Source organism: Neovison vison, chromosome 4 (genome assembly GCF_020171115.1).
Source record: "Neovison vison isolate M4711 chromosome 4, ASM_NN_V1, whole genome shotgun sequence".
In the NCBI taxonomy this organism is placed as follows: Eukaryota; Metazoa; Chordata; class Mammalia; order Carnivora; family Mustelidae; genus Neogale; species Neogale vison.
This window is the reverse complement of record NC_058094.1, coordinates 212118106-212133921: the sequence shown is the minus strand read 5'-3', so window position 1 is coordinate 212133921 and position 15816 is coordinate 212118106. Positions and strand designations below refer to the sequence as shown.

Here is a 15816-nt window from a genome sequence, read left to right as displayed (position 1 = left end):
TCCCTTTGGCTATCTTTAAGGCTTTCTTCTTTGGTTCTCAGCAACCTGAGATGTAGCATCTGGGTACTGGTTTTCTTTGTGTTAATGCTGCTTAGGATTTGTTGAGCCTCATGGATCTATAGGTTTATGTTTTTCAATAAATTTAGAAACTTTTGGTCATTTCTTCTGATAATCTTCTACCCCAATAACTCTCTCCCCTCTCCCCTGTGACTACAAAATGCTAAACTGCAGGATATGGGCCCATTACAGACAATATGGCTTTGTTCATGTTCTTTGCAATCGGCTTTCTCCCTATGCTTCATTTTGGATCGTTCCCATTGATTCATCTTCAAGTTCTCTGACCTTTTCTTCTATAGCAGGCAATCGGCAGCTAAAGGCATCTGGTACATTTTCCATTTCAGATATTAATTTTTATTAATTTTCTTAAATCCCAGCTAAAGTCATATTCTTCTGCCTTTTCACAAACTTAAGAGTGTGCTGGACTCTGTGGATGCTTCGCTGCTGAAAATGTGGACTGTCTTACTCTCGAGTGAGTTCTGCTCTGGTCTGCCACTAACGTACAGGAGGATCAGGCTGATGCCACAGAGACTTGGTTAGGCAAGATCTCGGGTCACCCCTACCCTATAGCCAGAACAGTCCTCTTACCACAACATAACCTTTCTGAGGCCACATCGGAAAGAACAGGGTGCTCGGCAAGTTGAGCCCACTCTGGCCACTCTGAACTCCCAACATTTCTAAGCATCTGGCAACATCTGGAATTGCCGATCAACATACGGCCCCACAGTGGCCATTTTCTGCCAAGCCTTGTGGTGCATCTACACAGCTTCATATTTGGCCAAAGACCCAAGGGCTCTCTTTTCCAACCAATGAGGGCATCTCCTCTGGGCAATTCCCTCTTCTCCACCCCCACCATCCCACCCCACAGATTCCAGCTGCTTCCACGTCCTCAAACTCTCACCTCTGCTTCCTCTGCTTAGGGAGCCTGCTGCTGTCTGCCTCGATTTCACTTCCCTATGCTACAGTGTGGCAGGTGTCCTCCGAGAGGAAGCTGGGATGAATGAGGGACTCGCTTCATGTATTCTCTGCTCTCAAATGAACATGCTGACTGCCTCAGTCCATCCGGCTTTAGAGCTGCTTACAACAGGAGGTAACTGCATCATGGCTAAAACCAAAACTCCCTCATTCTTACCACTTTTGAAATGGCCTTGAAGTCTATTTTCTTGTTTCATTCTTAAAATAAACATGGGACATGTTTGTGGGAAAAGCACATATTTCTGTGATATTTATGAATCAAGATATAAAATGTTAAAGCACCAGTTTCTCAGCAATAAAGATACGTTATTCGATACACAAATATTCATCAAGCAGCTACTATGGACACGTGGTAATAGACAAAGCAGCAAAAGGAACGCAGAGGATATAGCTGCAACTTGTATTCTTTTCACTGAGCCATCAACAGAGCACACAGACTGCACCCAAAAAAAGTCTAATGGGGGCGCCTGGGTGGCTCAGTGGGTTAAAGCCTCTGCTTTCGGCTCAGGTCATGATCCCAGAGTCCTGGGATCAAGCCCCACATCGGGCTCTCTGCTCCGCGGGGAGCCTGCTTCCTCCTCTCTTTCTGCCTGTCTCTCTGCCTACTTGTGATCTCTGTCAAATAAATAAATAAAGATCTTTAAAAAAAAAAAAGTCTAATGAATGAGTAGCCAAGAATCCATCATTCAATCCAACAGAAGCATACCTTATACTCAAAAATGACAACAATTTACATTCATGATTTATTTCTTCCTGCAAATACTCCTATTTGCCATGCAAGTAATTTCATTCCTACACAGTTATATTTTTCAATTTCCTACATGTACTTAATTTTTTTCATATTAGTAGGTACTATCTAACCAAGTCACTTCTATTTAGCTATGTCAAATTTGCTTCAGCTAACTCTTAATCGAATTTCCAATCCTCATCTGGCCAAATCAAATATATTTTCCTAGCACACGGAGAGAAAATATAATAAAATTTCTAAATACCATCTCTGCATCATCATACCAAATAGTAATATCATTTCTCCGATCTTCAACAAATCAAAGTGATACATTTAAACCTTACGGTTATTTTCATCTCTCAAAACACACTCTTGACCTGTCATTTACTCCAATATATGCAAAAGATGACTGTAAGAAAACAGCCATAAAACTAAGCTACATATGTTCATAAAATACTGTTTAAGAACATTTTAATACTGATTACCTTAATATACAACTCATTCCAGAGAAGTCAAGTATGTTACAACAGAAAGCTAAATACTATACATCCTCGATTGCAACATATTGTGAATCTCCTAATATGAACGCCTGGCAAAAAAAAAGTTGAAAGGTCTTTTTGGAAGATGAGGGAAGTTGATGACATCAGCAGCATCACCCTTAAAATAGCATCGGGGCTTTCTCACTGTTTATGAGTAAGGGAACATTTTAGGTGCAGATTTTTCATTCCAACCTGTTATTCCACATCAAGACGGCGCCGTATCTGTAAAAGGACCTTACCTGCAGAACATCTTGGATCTTCACCCACACGTCCGCCATATCGTACAACTTGACATCATCCTGCTGAGTCAGTGGGGCCACAACAGTGTCCTGCAGGTACCCCAGGACCACGGAGTGTGCAGTGGCTACAGCATTAAACTTGTCAAACAGCAGCTCCAGCAGCTCCAGAAGCAGCCTGGTGAGAAAGCGGGTAATGTTTACATCCACACACGCACGCCCACGAAGATGGCTTATGATGGCCTGCACGAAAACCATCTACCTTGGAGACAGTGCATGGGACTTTCACAGACTGATCTCCAACAGTTGTAGGATCAAAGCAATTCTTGAAGCTAAACCTCAGTTTCCTCTGTTAGACAATGGAGAGGATGCAAGAATGGAAAATCCAGTGGTGACGCCCCTGAACCAGCAGTAACAGCTCATGCGTCCTTTTTATCATATTTGAACGATCACCCCACTACTCCTCTGTATTCACACAGGCAGTTTCTCCGAGAAATTCAGGCAATTTTTCAGACAACAGTTCTGATGTTACACAGAACATGCTATCTCCCAGCGATAAATTGGGCACTTTGGTAAGGATGCTAATCCTTTTAGTCACGGAAAGCTGTGCCTACCATTCAGATGTATGGCCCGAGTTGCCTGAAAAAAAAAAAAATACACACCTGCCAAGCAATCTGACTCTCACCACAGGGAGCAGTTTAGGCATCTGCATTATCTCATTTTTCATAGTGAGAGATGCTGGACACATATTATTACATCCATTTTATGTACTCAAGGACACAAAATGAGGTTGCAAGGCAGCTGAGCCTAGAACAATAGTTGACTTCCGTGTCAGTGCATTTAACCACGTACCTCTTGCTGTAGCTCTAGAATGCAGATGTGCATTCGGAGATAGCTTGAAGCTTTATGTCAGGAATGCCAAGTAATTCCTCTAACACTGAGCTTTACGGCTTCACTGATCACCTAGGCTTGGAATTATTTTTTCCTCCTCTGAACTTGTATTTTATCCCACTTGTAAGGAACCTATATGTGGCTCGTGCATATGACTCAATAAATGGGTCACAACTATTTACACAGAGATGTTTTACCTCCCTCCTTCAGTATTAGTCTTTCAATACGGGAAACTGCTTTATACATCCATATACTTAGAAGCATTGAAAACATGATCAGCAAATATTTGCTGAATTGAATGTGTGTACCAAGAATGAGTCCAGAAAATTCTGGAATGTGACCTTTACTGTGTATTGTGGGCCCTCAGTTCAGAGTTCCTAAGCAGACTTACAACGCAACCTGAAAGGTGGAAAAGGAAAGCAAAAGAGCTTATCAGCTATGTCAATTAACAAGATTTTATTACCATAAATAAGAGGTCGTAACTGCAATTTCATCAAAATGTATAGCCTATTATCTATTCCTATGGCTACTTTACTGCCCAATTACTATAATTAATGTGCCAGTGTGACAGCCAATAACTATCTTATGATAAAACCCTAATATCTGTTTGACATTTTAATTTAGATGAGACAGAATCAATAAAAATTTATGTAGTACTCCCAGTTTAGAACACACATAATCCAGAAATTAGACACTGTATTTGTAAATAGGAGCCATTCTACCTTTGGGAATGATGGGATTTTTAAAAAAATCTTTTAAAGGTCAAATCACATTTATACTGACATATACGTGAAACAATTCTTTCTCATCTGTTACAGGAGAAATTCTCAAACATCGGCAGAGGGTACAGAGGAAGATGTGTCTAACGTAACAGCCAAAACAGTTAATTCAGTGTAGGGAAATGATCTGTATAAAACTGATATCTGGCATCATACAGAGTAAATTCCTGATTAAGTGAAGGCTCTACTTTTCAAATAAAGATTTAAGTTAAGTATGTAAGCCGTATGGTTCCCAAATATCAATCCACAGACCCCAGAGTATTTTTCAGGGATAGACAGGAAAATAAGAAGAACAGGAACATTTATCAACTTTTCACAAAAGTAAATTCATTTGGTATTTTTGGTACTCTCTTGATAGGAAAATCTCATTTTCTATCATGACGGCAATTAACCCTGCCAAATGTCCTTAACATGACAAAATTAAAAATAACCTTATGCTATATGCTAATGGTTCTTGCCATCCTATTGATCCAGACATCCAGAAGCCTGGGGCACACTGGTGTCCAACTGCCCAATGGCATGAAACTCCAGGTACAGGCCTGCAAACCAGCAATGAAGCAGAAAACACTGGAAAAGAGGTGGCTCCTCTGAATGCAGGGGTGCTGCTATCTGATCATCTCCAGGGCCACCTAGCTCCATGACTGCACGCCCTGACAGCCACTCAAGGACAATGGCAGTGGAGCAAGCCGGGGTAGTGCTCTATTCAGAAAAGAGACAGAACAGGAAATTGGGGTTTAGGATGAGATTCGTGGTAACTATTGATAACATGGAAATAACAATCGTTCGATAAAATGCTGACACATTGCCAGCTTCCCTCAATCCTGAACAATCTAGACCAAGACAGACTTACTGTCGTAGGACCATCATAGCCCTAACAGAAGCCACACAGGAAAGAAAGGAGAAGAGACAGGCCGGAAGTGAAGGGAGTCTGGTTGCAGCTCTACCTACATTTGAAACATCGACCCACTTCAAGGACAGAGACACTCTCCTCTGCCTCACCACAGCACAAGCATGGAAATATTAATAAAAGCCACAGTTCTTACATCAAAATTAAAGACTTCGACAATGCAAATGATACCATCAAGAAGGTGAAAAGACATCCTACGAAATGGGTGAAAATATTTAAAAATCATTCATCTGACAAAGGATTTGTATCTAGCCAATCTAAAGATTTCTTACAACTCACAATAAAAAGAAGAACAACCAAATTTTAAGATAAATAAAGGTTTTGAAAATATTTCTCCAAAGAAGATATATGAATAACCAAAAGGCAAACAAAAGACATGCAACATCAGAGAAATTCAAGTCAGAATCACAAGATACCATCGCCCATCAGGATAGCTATATTCAAATAGGTAAGCAATAAAAAGTCCTATTGAGGTCATAGAGAGAAACCAGAACTCTCAATACAATACTGGTGGGAATGTAAAATGGTAGAGCTGCTCTGGAAACGGGTTTGGCAATTCTTCAAAACATGAAACAGAAGGTTACCATATGAACCCAGGAATTCCATTCCTAGGTATATCCCCAAGAGAAATGAAAACATACGTGTACACAGAAACTTCTACAGAGATGCTCATGGCAGCATTATTCCCAAAGTAAAATATTACAATAGTAAAGTTGTAAAAATGGAAATAATCTATGTGTCCATCACCTCATCAATGGACAAACAAAATGTTCTATACTCGTACAAAGATTATTATTGGTTATCAAAGGGAATGAAGTGCTGGACATGCTATAAAAAGGATGAACCTTGAAAATGTGATAGGTAAGAAAAGTCACAGAAGACTACATATTTCATGATTTTATTTATACAGAATACACAAATTTTATATATACACACACACACATATATATGTGTGTATGTTATGTATATATATATTTTACATATATATATGTAAAATATATCCCTAGTTACTTAAATGGGTGGGAATTGACTACTAATTCATATGGGGTTTATTTTTTTAGGGCCAGGGGGACAAAAATGTTCTGGAACCAGACAGAGGTGCTGACTGCACAACGCTGTGGATACACTAAAAACCACTGAACTGTACACTTTCCATGGATGAACTGTGTAGTATCTGAATTTTATCTCATTATGTCTATTTTAAAAAGAAACCCGTCAGCTATGGCACTGAGTGAGGACAGCAGGGCCCACACCACCTCTGTAGTGAGAACATATAAAATAGTGAAAAAGGAGGGCGCCTGGGTGGCTTGGTGGGTTAAGCCGCTGCCTTCAGCTCAGGTCATGATCTCAGGGTCCTGGGATCAAGTCCCGCATCGGGCTCCCTGCTCTGCAGGGAGCCTGCTTCCTCCTCTCCCTCTCTCTGCCTGCCTGTCTGCCTACTTGTGATCTCTGTCTGTAAAATAAATAAATAAAATCTTTTAAAAAAAAATAGTGAAAAAGGAAACTGATGTCTCAAAAAGTGAACTATTATGAAAGTGGATTCCTTTGGAGTCTTACTATAGGAGGACATGAGCTTTTGTCTTTTGGCTGACTTGGTTTTGGTTTGTTCTTCCCAGTACTCTAAGTAACCTGTTAGAAATCAAGATTCACGGGCTTTCCCAGCATCAATAATTCCTCTATTCTTTATGAAGAAAAAAAAAACAAAAAAACCTCAACTTCTCCAAGTGTTCCCATCTATAAAAACAAAGTATTTACTAATACCTGTTTAGGGTTCTCACTGAACTGCTGGAAAGAGCACAGCAGAAAACAGACAGAACCAGGTAGAGGGAAGAGAGTTCAGGCGCCCTCTGTCTGGGTTTCTGGCTTAAGCAACTCTGAAGATGTTGGTTATTTTTCCTGAGAGTGAGTGAATTCAAGTGAAGACAGAAATTTGGAAAGAGGGTTCCTGGGTTTACATCTGGTTACGTTTAAGGTGTTATTTATTTAAGCACTTGGATATGCAAATCTGGAGCTCAGAGGAGAGACTGACACCAGAAATTTTTAAGAATGATAAATATTTGAGAGGAAGCGATCACTCAGGATAATATGCAGAGTAAGTAAAGCAAGCAAAGTTCACAGCCAACACTTTCCAAAACAGCAGCATTGAAAAGATGGTTAGGGGAAAGAACCAAGATGCCCTTCAACGGATGAATGGATAAGGAAGATGTGGTCCATATACACTATGGAGTATTATGCCTCCATCAGAAAGGACGAATATCCAACTTTTGTAGCAACATGGACGGGACTGGAAGAGATTATGCTGAGTGAAATCAGTCAAGCAGAGAGAGTCAATTATCATATGGTTTCACTCATTTGTGGAGCATAACCAATAGCATGGAGGACAAGGGGCGTTAGAGAGTAGTAGGGAATTTGGGTAAATTGGAAGGGGAGGTGAACCATGAGAGACTATGGACTCTGAAAAACAGTCTGAGGGGTTTGAAGTGGCGGGGGGGTGGGAGGTTGGGGTACCAGGTGGTGGGTATTATAGAGGGCACAGCTTGCATGGAGCACTGGGTGTGGTGAAAAAATAATGAATACTGTTTTTCTGAAAATAAATAAATTGGGAAAAAAAAAAAAAAAAAAAAAAAAGATGGTTAGGAAGTAGCTAGGGAGGAAGAATGAAGCCAGGAAAGGAAATTGTAGAAGACAAAGGAGAAGAGAATATCCACAGTCAAGGCTACACTGAGGTCAGAGAAGGTAAAGAGAGAATCGTACAGCTCACAGGTCCCAGTAACCTTGGCAAGAGGACTGCAGAGGAACGCTGGAAGCTGACCCCTCCCCAGTGGAATGAGGAGTGAATGGCTAATAAGGAAAGAGAAACCGAAGTCAAAACACACACTTCACAAAGGCACAACATCCCTTACCAATATATGCACTCCCTAAAAAAGAAAAAGTAAGATGACTCTCTCCTGAAGTGTCAAAGAATAAGAGATCAGGAATCACTCACATAAACAGGACATAAATCCACACTAGTCTGGCCCAATTTAGAGCCACCAGAAATCAAGAGAAACAAGATGAATATTCATAGACACTCGCCAACTGCCCACACGACACTAGAGTGAGAAAACAAGCAACTGTCTTCAGCTGTAGACATACTCAGGGTCACCCAAACACACAAAGCCCTGCTCAAGTTATTCCCCACTCCCACCCCAAAATTTAAATAAATAAAAGAAATAAACCATTCCATTGTGGTTAACTCGGTCACTTAAATCATTTTAGGCTCAAGGTTTCACCACTGATCTAAAAGACAAATGAGCAGACAGAATTAATAAAGTGCCAGAGACTCCTTAAACGGACCTTAACAAAAGGCCTCCCATACAAAGGAGCCTAAGAACCTCCAAGATTAAAATTTCAATTAATTGCCATTTCTACCCTTCAGAAAAAAAGAACACCCACTGTCTCTCTCACATGCACCACAGCAGTCATGTCTAGAGGCACAAAATAGTGTGCATTAAACAGCAATACAGCATAGTGTGCATTAAACAGCAATACAGCATCACAGGCGGCACAGCGACATGGTAATCCCAGGATGACCAGCTAGTATAAATGCCACTGAGAACCACAGACCTGAAGCCACCTCCCTGCTGCACATCCGTGGGGCCTTCACAGCATCATGAGGGTATTCCAAATTGCAGGTTCCTCAAACACAAACTTCTTTAATTACAGTTTCCTAATCACAGACACTGAGAAACAGGTGCAAAAAATGTATGTAAAGTCCCAAAAGCTTCTGCACAGCAAAGGAAACAGTCAACAAAACAAAGAGGCAACTCATGGAATGGGAGAAGATATTTGCCAATGATACTATAAACAAAGGGCTGATAACCCAAGATCTACAAAGAACTCCTCAAACTCAACACCCAAAAAAACAGTAATCATGTCAAGAAATGGGCGGAAGATGTGAACAGACACTTCTCCAAAGAGATACAAATGGCTAACAGACACATGAAAAAATGTTCATCATCACTAGGCGTACGGGAAATTCTAATCAAAACCACACTGAGATACCACCTTACACCAGTTAGAATGGCCAAAATCAACAGGACAGGAAACGACATGTGTTGGAGAGGATGTGGAGAAAGGGGAACCCTCTTCCACTGTTGGTGGGAATGCAAGTTGGTGCAGCCACTTTGGAGAACAGTGTGGGGGTTTCTTAAGAAATTAAAAATAGAGCTGCCCTATGACCCTGCAATTGCACTGCTGGGTACTTATCCCAAAGATACAGATGTAATGAAAAGAAGGGCCATCTGTACCCCAATGTTCATAGCAGCAAACTGTTGCCAAACTATGGAAAGAACCAAGATGCCCTTCAACGGATGAATGGGTAAGGAAGATATGGTCCATATATACAATGGAGTATTATGCTTCCATCAGAACGGATGAAAACCCAACTTTTTTTATCATCATGGATGGGACTGGAGGAGATTATGCTGAGTGAAGTAAGTCAAGCAGAGAAAGTCAATTATCATATGGTTTCACTTACTTGTGGAGCATAAGGAATAACACAGAGGACACTGGAAAGTGGAGAGGAGAAGTGAGCTGGGGGAAATCAGAGGAGGAGACAAACCAAGAGACTGTGGACTCTGAGAAACAAACTGAGGGTTTTGGAAGAGAGAAGGATGAGGGGATGGGTGAGCCTGGTGGTGGGTATTAGGGAGGGCACATATTGCATCCAGCACTGGGTGTGGTGCATAAACAATGAATCTTGGAACACTGAAAAAAATAAAATTAAATTAAGATAAAAAAAAAAAAAGTATGTAAAAGTAAACTGAAAAAGCAAACCTGAAACAACAGTAAGTTGTTTTTTGTACCTTTAACAGATACCATCTGAAAGGGGAGACAGGGAGAGACACAGGAGATGCTCCAGATGTCTGCATGGCCCAGGTGCACCTCTGTCCCTCCGTCAGCTCCATCAGTAAGATACAGCAGCATCATTCCAGGAAAACCCCTGCTTCTGCTTACTTGGATCTGGGGCCTGTCACTGATAACTGAAGGAGGCCTAACTCACAGGGTAAGAGCCAATTCCTTCATTCCTCTGCGACTCTATATGCCCTCCAAAAATAGACTGTCACAACGGACACAGAGTAGTGACAAAACAGGGACATGCATGGCATGCTGCAACAGAAAATAAGGGCAGAAGCCTTAGTTTACATCTCCCTGAAACCATATGTCTCCTCCAACACAAGGCCCAATGCCCAGAATGAGTAACAGTCAGATGTCATGGGTACCTGAGTCCATGAGTAGGGTGGCGGCAATATTAGAAGTCTGGGATTGGAGACACTGACCTGGGGTCCTCAGCATGGGGCCGGTGGCTAAAGCTGGCACAGTGAAAGAGAGCTCTGCACCAGAAGGGCTGAAGTAGGAGGGCAGAGAGGATGATGACAACAGCGACAAGGACTGCAACAAAGACTACCGCGCCACACACAGCCACACTGATTACATGCCGGGCACCGTGCGAAGTGCTTTCCTTGCATCATCTCATTGAAACCTTTGGCCAACCCTATAGGGAAGGCACTGCTTTTATCCCCATTTTACAGACAAGGAAACTGTAACACAGATAAGGTTTAAACAAAGGCCTCAGTTTTAGAGGCTGTTCCTTTTAGGGGTATTAGGAAAAAAGGAAGTCATTTTTAAGAAGAGGCCACAGGTGCCTGGGTGGCTCCACTGGCTAAGGCTTCAACTCGTGATTTTTGGCTCCGGTCATGATCTCCAGGTCGTGAGATGGAGCCCTGCGCTGAGCTCCTCACTTAGCAGGATGTCTGCTTCAGATCTTCTCTCTCCCTCTTTCTCCACGCACACTCTCTCGCTCTCTCTCTCTAATAAATAGATTCTGGAAGGAAAGAAGGGAGGAAGGAAAGGAGAAGGGGAGGGAAGAAGGGAGGGAGGGAGGGAGGGAGGCCGAAGCGGTATCAGTACTGTACAATTATTGACAAAAAATGTCAATAGAACTGTCTATACTGACTCTACCTTTTCACCATGAACTAGTTTTTACCCCTGATATTCTACTAAAACAACTCTTGCAAAAGTCTCCAACATCATTTTGCTCCATCTGATAGACACTCTCCAGCCCTTATTTAAGTAAGTGCAGCACCTGTGTCTACTGACCCCCCACCCCACTCCTCCTTGAGACACCGCCTCCCCCGTTCCACAAGCCAACGCTCTTCTGCTTTCCTTCCACCTCTCTGGTGGCTCCTTCGCAGAAGCTCATCCTCAGCCTGTTCCCAGAGTCCTGTGAACGCTTCCCAATCCTCACGCTCTCTCTGGGTGACCAACAACAAGATGAGGAAATACGTTACATGTTATAACCTCCTGGTTTCAGAAGCCCATAATAAAAACATATTTCACATTTAACTACCCTCTCAAAAGGATAACCTTACCAATCTTAACGTGAGAATCAAAGGTATAGTTCAAGCTGAAAGACACATGCACTCAGAGCTAACTTTAATAACACTGTAATAAAATCTGTTTTGTGTTAAAAACAAAAACAAAAACCCCACAGAAGTGTGGGACTGAAGGAGATATCTGTTCTTTAAATATACATCCAATTACCTGGCAGATTTTAGAAACAGCCCTCTTAAAAGTAAAATGTTACTTTTTTTCCCAGACCCTCTACTAACTTCCCACTTGCAGCCACCCCTGTCTGCCTCGTCCTCAAGAAACGTAAGAAAATGTTAACGAACCGTTATAAGGAGACAAGGAATGTCTGTGGTATAAAGCTGTATCATCAAGCTCTGAAAAGTGTTCAATATTTAAGGTGAGATACGACTATATGAATCTAAATTTAACATCCAGGGAACCTTGAATTAGTCATTTGGCTGGAAAACCCATGTTTGCAGCCAAGGAGCTGCCTTACTTGGTCACGTAGCAAAGACACACGCACACAAGGTAGAAAATCGGTTCCGTTCTACTACTTCTTATCCGCTGAGACTTTAAAATCAGGATTCTGCATCTTCCCACTGACAGACAAAGCCAAAAACTACAGACTATTTATTTCCCTACCACTATGCTCTAAGAGATAAGAAAACACTGACCTCCGAGCTTGGGTCTTCTGTGAAAAATGGAAAGAAATTGATCATCAATTATTTCCTATCAAAATGGTCTTATGTCCACATGTCTCTATCTCACATATACAATTTCCTAATAAGCTTGGCTGAGCTAGTAGTCTTCATTTCAAAACAGGACAGGATCCCACTTAATCTTCAGGGTTGTCTAATATCTACTTTTAAAGGATAGAGATAAGTTTTGCCACTTATTAATAATAATCTTCATGTAAAAAGAAGTTACTATTTGAGAAGTGCTGACTAATTCTCCATCTGCATGATGAAAAGAACAGGAAAAAACTATTAGCAACGTAGAAAGAAACAGAGCAAAAATAAAAAGCACACTGCACGGGGCCCTGGCGCTGGAGGCTTTCTTCCTGTGTCACTTCCCCACTGGTACGTCAGCCTCTCGTGCTCAGTGCCTGAATTCCGGGTCGATGACCCCAGTGAATTAATTCTAACATATGGCAAACTAGTGACTAAAATTAGAAAACAAACCTAGGCCTTCTTCCTTTTAATTAAAGAATTAGCATCATTCTTCACGAAGCCTTTCCCAGATAACCTCTTCAACAGAAGGTGCTGGGAATCCTGGAAGCCACAGGGAGAAGAGAGAAGCTGGATCCTGATCTCACACCATACGCAGAAGTCAACTCTAAGTCGGGTAAGGATTCAACCATAGACCTGAAACCACTAAATTCTTAGAAGAAAACAGAGGTAGGATCCTTGACATCAGCCTTGGCAATGATTTTTGGGGTTTGACACCAAAAGCAAAAGCAGCAAAAGTAAAAACAAACAAGTAGGACCACGTCAAATTAAAAAGCTTCAGCACAGCAAAGGAAACCACCAACAAAATGAGAAACAACCCATAGAGTGGAACAAAATATTTGCAATTAATAGGGGCATCTGGGTGGCTCAGTCAGTTAGGCGTCTGACTTGGGCTCAGAAAAGGATCTCGGGGTCCTGGGATGGAGCCCCAAGTTGGGAATCCCCACTCCACAGAGAGTCTGCTTCTCCCACTCCCTCTGCCTCTCTGCCTGCTTATACACGCGGGCTCTCTCTCTCTCTCTCTCTCAAATGAATAAAATCTCTAAGAAATACATTTGCAAATGATATATCTGATAAAGAATTAATATGTATAATCTATAAAGAATTCATACAACTCAGTAACCACAACAAAAAGGCATATACACACAATCCTATTTAAAAATAGGCAGAGAACTAAATAAGACATTTTTCCAAGGAAGATATACAAAAAACCAAAAGGTACGTAAAATGGTGCTTAGCATCACTCATCATCAGGGAAATGCAAATCGAAACCAAAATGAGATACCACCTCACACCTGGCAGAATGCCTATCATCAAATGACAACAAAAGAACAAATATTGGCAAGGACATGGAGAAGAGGGAATCCTTGTGCCCTATTGGTTGGCAATGTTAATTGGTGGAGCCACTATTAAAAATAGTATGGGGGTTCCACAACAAATTAAAAATGCAACTCCCCTATGATCCAGCAATACCGTATCTGGGGATTGAAAGGAAATGACAGGGAATGAAAACAGGATCTCAAAGAGATGTCTGAATTCTCATGTTTGTTTCAGCATTGCTCACAAGAGTTAAAATTGGAAAACAATATAAGTGTCCATCAACAGACAAGCGGATAAAGATGTGATATACATGTGTGTGTATACACGCATATACACACACACCTATATGCATACGTACAATGAAATATGATTTGGCCAGGAGAAAGGAGGACATCCTGTTATTTGTGACAACATGGATGAAATCTGAGGGTATCAGGATGAGGCAAATAAGTCTAGCAAATACTATGTGTTTTCACTTACGAGGAATCTAAAAAAAAAAAAAAAAAAGCCAAACTCAAAGAAACAGATTAGAAGGATGGTTGCCAGGGGCTAAGGGTGGAGAAAATGGGGAGCTGGTCAAATAGTACAAACTTGCAGCTGTAATTGTGTAAGTTCTGGGTAGCTAATGTATAGCATGGTGACTAGAGTTAGTACCATATTATGGACTTGAAAGTTGCAAAGAGTAGATCATAAGTTCTCCCCGCAAAAAAGAAATGGGAATTAACTGATGTGATGCAGTTGTTAGATAATGCTATGGCAGCAATCATTTTTGCAATATGTAAGGGTGTCCAATCAACATGTTCTACACCTTAAATTTATGCAATGTTGTAAATCAAGTATAATACCTCACTGAAGCTGGGTGGGAAGGGCGGAATTCCTCTCTCCCGTGCCAAAATAATATATCATCATAGCAGAACATTAGAAAAAGTATCCATAAATCTACTGCTCAGAGATAACTAAAGATGTTAGATGTATATTTTTAGTACAAGAATGTGCTAGGTCCCTAGGGGGGAATGGCTTAGGTATCTAAGTCATCAGTTTAATTCTCAGGTGAGCTAATTAAGATCCATTTACTCTGTGGCTGCTGATCACACTTTTTAACATGTCCAGCTATCTCTGAGAGGCCTGTCATCGATCACAACGGGGGGTGTGGGTGAGAGAACGGATGTGTCAGTGCAGATATGGCCTTTCTCCGGTGGAAAAATAAAAGCAAGCCCAGGAAAAGAACTGGGAGCGTCAATTTCATAGAAGACAGAAGGCAAACTCCCTGACAGAAAGAGACTACTTCTACTCTTAATTCTGCCACCATCAAGCTTTGTGAACTGTCAAATTATTTTGGCTTTCACATTTCCCTGAGTAAATCTGGGATTAATAACCCCCCACCTCTGATGAGGCCAGTGGGGAGGACTGCTCAGCTGAGGTATCAGATGACAAAAGCATAAATACTACAAAAGCAGAAAACTCTGTGATGTCTGAGATGTTGTAAGGAGTGTTCTCAAGCTCTGACAAGCACGCGAATTGCCTAAGGCACAGACTCCTTGGGGGGGGGGCTACCCCCACCCAGATACTCCACTTCAATTGCCCTCCACTTCCAGCTTCCAAATGGCATTGGTGCTGCTCCTTAACCCCACTCCTGGTGCAGAGATTTTTTTTTTTTTTTAATTCACTTCCTCTTATTAAAAAATTGTCTTCTTAGCATTTTTTTCTTATTCATTAACATTCTTGGGCAATTCAGTATGTGCCCAGCCCTAGGTCAGGCTGCAAAAACACAAAGTTAAGGCCCCTCTTATGAACTCATAGTCCGGTCTGAATAGAGATGATGGTAATGAAATGGGCCAGGAGTCAGAAGAGCCCCTAAGGTACGAAATACAGCCTAAGAGACTCAAGACAATGCTTGAATCCCATCTGACATGACGGTAAACCTCAGCAAGGGAAGGCTGTCACTTGATACAAGGGTTTTATTTGTGTTATTGCAATGAAAGACCTCATGTCAGTTTGAAAGTGGGATACCTTTTCATCTAACACCAACAAGTGTACAGAAAATAGGACCTAAGGCAGCTCCTACCACCTGCAGATAGAGTAGGGGGTCCGGACGCAGCAGGAAGGCTGACACCTAAATGTTATCAATAAACCATGAAATAGATTTTATCCGCCAGTCCTTTAACTCGTATGATCTCTAATTCGAACCTGTAATACCATGGAAAACAAGAGAATTCAAAGGCAGGTTTTGTTGATGGTGTGTGTTTGTTTGTTTGTTTGTTTAC

General features: G+C 41.4%; 1 protein-coding gene across 3 annotated transcripts in view; it reads right to left on the bottom strand.

Annotated features, from left to right (window-relative positions):
* EXOC4 (exocyst complex component 4) overlaps nucleotides 1-15816 on the bottom strand; it is a 724031-nt gene that overhangs the window by 616326 nt on the left and 91889 nt on the right. For all 3 annotated transcript variants that reach the window (XR_006384314.1, XM_044246588.1, XM_044246587.1), the window contains exon 7: nucleotides 2538-2712. Coding sequence is in view for 2 of the 3 variants with exons in the window: in XM_044246588.1 (XP_044102523.1) it covers nucleotides 2538-2712 (175 nt within the window). In the remaining variant the exon portion in view is untranslated. The remainder of the gene's footprint in view (nucleotides 1-2537; nucleotides 2713-15816) is intronic.